Consider the following 5,425-nt stretch of genomic DNA (forward strand, 5'->3'; position numbering starts at 1 on the left):
ATATATATACACATATATATATACACATATATATATATACATATATATATATATATATATATATATGTATATGTGTGTATATATATGTGTGTGTATATATGGCTGCCTACACATGTTTACTTAACTGCTGGTTAACGGGGTAAACAGTGGACCTTTTCTGTAATCCAAGGACACAGGGAACTGTTAATATTTATTCAGTCGCTGGTCAGTCTGAAGACCAAAGTCACTTTTCATTGATTTCTCAGGGACACAGATGTGAAGCAGCACAGGTGAGTCTGCCTGGTTCAACAGTTTTTGTAAAACGGGTGATAGCAGTATCTTCATTGCAAAGGTTACGGTCGCTGTAATTACGCAGTATTGTGTGGTGAATGGCCGCGGTTCATGTTTCTGTAGTGTGACAGACACGGAGTGGAACTGAGACCTCAGATGTGTGATGGGAGAGCAGTTTGTTATCTAGAGATGCAGCTTGAAGAAGCTTTCCTTGGACGGGATGTTTTTGTGGATTCTCTTTTTAAAAAAAGAAACGTAAACACAGGTGTGTGTGTGAAACGGGAAAATTATAAACTTTGTGGACTTTTAAAGAACTACTGGAACTGGTAGGAGCTTTTTAACGTTGCATTTCATTCCTCTGCATTTTATTTTTTACACATATTGATTTATGCTGATGGAAATAATGGCTTGTTCTATGTATCCCCTTTTGCCTGTTTTCAGATGTAGTTTTTGTATAGAGCAAGATCTTATTTTATCATCAAATTAAATATCATTGTATTTTCCAACTCATTCATTTATTGTTTAGAACATCACGACTAAGTAAAAAAAGACAGGGGTCACTATCTCTTTTATTATGGTAGAGAAATGTGGAAAGCAAAATATATTTATTTACACCTTCTTTTGTCGGTAAAGTAATGGAAAACCCTCTCCAGATATATTTCAAAAGTACATTTGGGAGAATGTGAACGTTTGCTTCTTCCTTCGTTTTGTATTTCTTTCTTGCTGTTGCTGTTTATTTAGTGGTTTATGAAAAATAATGATATATCTTGTTTCTTAAAGTGAAGCAGATTGTGTACTGTAGCACCAGTGTGTCAGACTTCATGTCTCACAGAGGCGATAAATGGCACCCGTCTTTATTAGCATTAATGGAAAGGTGCCAACGGTCTGTTTCCTGTGCTCTGAAGCCTGCAGACGGATCTGTAGGTCAGAGACTGACTGATCGGAGCTTTGTTTACCAGAAAGTCAACGCGATATCTTGCTTAGACTAAAAAGGAAAAAAACAACTCTGATAAAGATACATTTAAACCTGATATCCAGTTTTTATATTTATTCAATTGTATTGTTGTGTCAAAATTACTTTCCTCCTTTTAAACATGCATTTTTTAATATGGTTTTGTTTCTAGCGCTGTACAGTGTTGTGATGTCGCTGTTTCATTATGTATTATACACCCCTTAAAGGTTTCAATATCTTGTTGTATCATTCACATTGCTTTAATAGTAAATGGTCTGTAGATGGAAGTTCCCATGTTTTTTCATGAGAGTGAGCTTGGAAACATCCTCTCCGATAGACTGGTCGTCATCACCTCCGTGCTATCTCAGGAAAATCAGATGGGGTGGGGTGGGGGGTCTAGTTAGAGAATGCAGATCTGTCCATCCCAAGTCTGTGTTTGTAGGATTCCAGGTGCAGAGGCTTTTTTGTACTGCTTTGGTTAACGCTCCAATGTTTTTTTGTTAGAATGGAAATTGCCTAATGTGGTTGGGTTTCACTTTTTTATCCTTGTATTAACACATACACTTTCTTGTGTTTCAGAAATCGAGGCGAAAGAGGCGTGTGACTGGCTGCGTGCGGCAGGATTTCCCCAGTATGCTCAGCTCTTTGAAGGTAATAAAAGCACTCAGGGCACTCAGGGCACTCCCACACGCATTCATCACAAAGGTGGCAGGTTGTTGTTTGGTAAAAAGATAGAGATTAATGAACTAGCACACCAATAAAAAGGTCTCTGTAATAAACCAAAAACATCTTTGTTTTATTGCAGCTTTATTTATATCAGACAAAACACTGTTCGAGCTTGAATGGGAGCTTTTTAAAAGGATGACTGAATAATGGTACACTGTCATCTGGTTTGTCACCCTAGTTTCCAACACAGTTCACAAAGCTATGTTTTCATGGGCTACATACGGAGCCTTTTTTAACAACTGTCCTCAGGATGCCTCGGAGCTAGGGCTCCAGTCAGATCCCCAGACACCAGAACACAGGCGAATATTGGCTGCTTTTAACATCTAATCTTTTCCAGGCTACAACATAAACATGTCTTCTGTGCTTAAATACTGAAGTCATGGGAATACATTGGTTTTGTCTGAGCTTAAAATAGCTTTCCTCCCTCAGATCTTTGTGTCAAGGTCAGACTTTTCATGTGCTTAGGGGCTATATATTTGTTTGCTGACGGTTTGTTGGTAGTGATAACATACTGTAGCTCAAGCAATGTTCGCTGATAATGGATGATAAAAGATTGAAAAGCAGAAAACATGAGCTTCATTCCTGATGATTGGGATCATGTATTAGGAAACTTCATTATGGGGAAATCTGTTATCAGGACTTATTAGCGTTTCAAAGCCTACAGTATATGTGAATGTCTGCCCCCCTAAAGGACAGGCAAAGCCTTGTTGAGGTTTAAGCATTCGCTGCTGCTTCTGCTTTTCATAAAAAGTTAACAACTTCACATGAATGCCGTGGAATGCTAGATTCAGAGGGTCTGGATTCAGTCTCTTAAGTTATGTAAGAGGAGGCCCATACTCAGAGGCAGACGTAATGCCTGCACAAGCCCGAGCGCTGTTATCTGAGCAAATTCTGTCTTTTCTCATTAGCATCACATACAAAAGTTTGATGGTCTCCCAGCCTTCAATGTGCTTCTGGAAAGAATGTGGTTTCCACATCTTTTTATTCATTAATTCTGTGAACACTGTCTGTAGGAGAACTACTGAAAAACCAAATCAAATGTCAACTCTGACAATTGCTATGCTTCTTTTTCTTCAGATTCCCAATTCCCCATTGACATAACCCCTGTGAAAAGAGATCATGACTTTCTGGACAATGATCTCGTGGAACCTCTGTGCAGGTAACGACACGTTTGACTGACACTGAGAAGACGGTGGCTCACACATGAGTCAATGCTACAAATAATTTCCTTGCCGTAGGGAAACTGAGATATATGGAAATCCATGTCAGTGGTTTTGTGTAAACATTTAGGTATCTGGAGTGCCTACCAACTGTTAATTAAGACTCATTCAGATGTGGCTCAAACATAGACTAGTGGCTAGATATTGTCTAGTAATAACCCAAAAAACAAGTGTGTCGAAACTAAATGTTAAGCATGATATTGATTTAATAAACTCATTAACTGAACTAACAGAATTTGGAGGAACTTTCTTATATAACTCTGAAATAATAAGACTATGCACATTTTTCACACCTATAAAAGACTGCACTTAGCATACAACTGGTGGCTTCACATCTTTCCCTTGAAGGACAAGATGGCTCATGTACTTTTTAAAATCGAGATGAAAACAGCACTTCAGTTACCACAGTAACCATGGCAACCATCTCAAGAGCGAGGGAAGGGGGGGGCATGAGGCATGCCTCACACGGCTCAATATACTGTGACTCTAAACAACCCTAAAGCATCTCATCTAAATTCCAAACTAGCCACGGGATAAATGGGGAGACAATTGGAAACAGTTCCACCTCCAATGTGATTTTGCCCATGACTTCCGAGCATCTCTATGTTAACATAAGCATGGCTTTGTTGTCAGTTACGACACCAAAGTCTAGCGTTCAAAGATAAATACCATGTGGGTGTCTGAATGGAAACTGATAGATATTTCATGTATGTGAGTGCTCTCTCTGATCCCTGGCTAAGCAGCCTCCCATTTTAGCCACCACATTCAAAGCTCTTTAGGCCCTTGGAATAAAGGGGCCCCAACTTAGAAATCCTCTCTTCAGCTGGGTCCCACTATCTCCGGTAACAATCATAAGAACTTCGTGTTTGGCTAACCCCTGTCGTCTGCAGTACTGGGGTATAGTTAAAGCCTCCATCTGAGGTCATTTACTGTCTCAGAACAATACTGTCAATCTGTGTTGTAGATACTTAGTAATATATGGAGCTTGTGATTATCATACCACAAAGGAGTTCCTTTTTGTTTAAAGCCAAGGCACAGTGAGCTAATTGTACTCTGTCATGCCGTCATCTTTCCCCCCTGTTCTATTATTGGTCCTGTAGCGTTTTTAGATTTTACTTTATATATCCCAGTTTGTACACCCACAAAACCTCTAACCACAAAGAATATGCTCCAAGACATAGACTGTATGTTTTTATCCAAATATTGAAAATATTTCATTGCTTCTCTGACAACCAAGTTTAGGACATCTGCATTTAAGGCAAATATGCAATGTTATTGTTTTTTAACGCAGCAGAAAGCTATTACAGACTGCATTTTTGTTTAGCTTTTGTGAAACACGATTGATGTAATTCCCCCCAAAAACGAGTCAAGTGCAACATGTTATTAAAGACTGGTGCAGGGCTGTGATTGAAACAGAAATCTCAGTAATTCATTGGTTTACCTCAAATTCATCCTTCTGAACTACAGCACACCACCTTTGAAGCCACAATCACTTAGATCCAATGCTGAGAGAGATAACAGAGCAACCGTCAATTACCGGTGTTCATTAGGTTAAGGATATTCAGGCACTGACTAACTGAATTTCCCTCTGAGTCTGTCTGTACATCCAGACCTGCCGCTGATCTGGTTAAGATATAAATGGCAAACAGAATGGGATTTATTTCTGACGTGGTCATTAGGAAGCTATTCTAGGTTTTTCTCTTGTTGGTCCAGAACTGTTTTCGTCATTGGGCCATTTTTAAGCAAGTACAAAGTGCAGATGCCCAGCATTTAAGGAACACTAAAAGACAAGAACGCAGTCCTGTTTACCGGTTACTAGTGGGTTTTAGAGTTTATTTTAAAACGTTACTCATTATTTTTACAATACACTTTTGTGTATTTCATTTCCAGGTTAACGTTTATTGTTGTATTGTTTTAATATTAATCTGAATAGCTGACCTATGTTTTTTGCTCTTGTTTTAACAATGTAAAGCACTTTAAAAGGTCCTGTGTTTATAACATTTCTAATTATTTCTTTCAGGCGACTCAACACCTTGAACAAGTGTGCCTCTATGAAACTTGACGTGAACCTTCCTAAGAAGAAAGTAAGTGTGGACTCTACATTACACGCTTTTTCATCAAAAGGATGCTTCTGTAGTCTATTGCTTTTAAGGTGGATTGTTATAGTGTGTGTGTGTGTGTGTGTGTGTGTGTGTGTGTGTGTGTGTGTGTGTGTGTGTGTGTGTGTGTGTGTGTGTGTGTGTGTGTGTGTGTGTGT

General features: G+C 38.9%; 1 protein-coding gene across 4 annotated transcripts in view; it reads left to right on the top strand.

Moving 5' to 3' along the window:
* Positions 1–5,425, top strand: part of stard13b (StAR related lipid transfer domain containing 13b) — an 80,938-nt gene that overhangs the window by 67,921 nt on the left and 7,592 nt on the right. For all 4 annotated transcript variants that reach the window (XM_010796043.1, XM_010796045.1, XM_010796044.1 and 1 more), the window contains 3 exons: positions 1,802–1,873; positions 3,026–3,107; positions 5,189–5,252. In XM_010796043.1, the coding sequence (XP_010794345.1) occupies positions 1,802–1,873; positions 3,026–3,107; positions 5,189–5,252 (218 nt within the window). The remainder of the gene's footprint in view (positions 1–1,801; positions 1,874–3,025; positions 3,108–5,188; positions 5,253–5,425) is intronic.

The sequence above is a fragment of the Notothenia coriiceps genome, unplaced genomic scaffold, assembly GCF_000735185.1.
Source record: "Notothenia coriiceps isolate Sejong01 unplaced genomic scaffold, NC01 NC01_scaffold00037250, whole genome shotgun sequence".
In the NCBI taxonomy this organism is placed as follows: domain Eukaryota; kingdom Metazoa; phylum Chordata; class Actinopteri; order Perciformes; family Nototheniidae; genus Notothenia; species Notothenia coriiceps.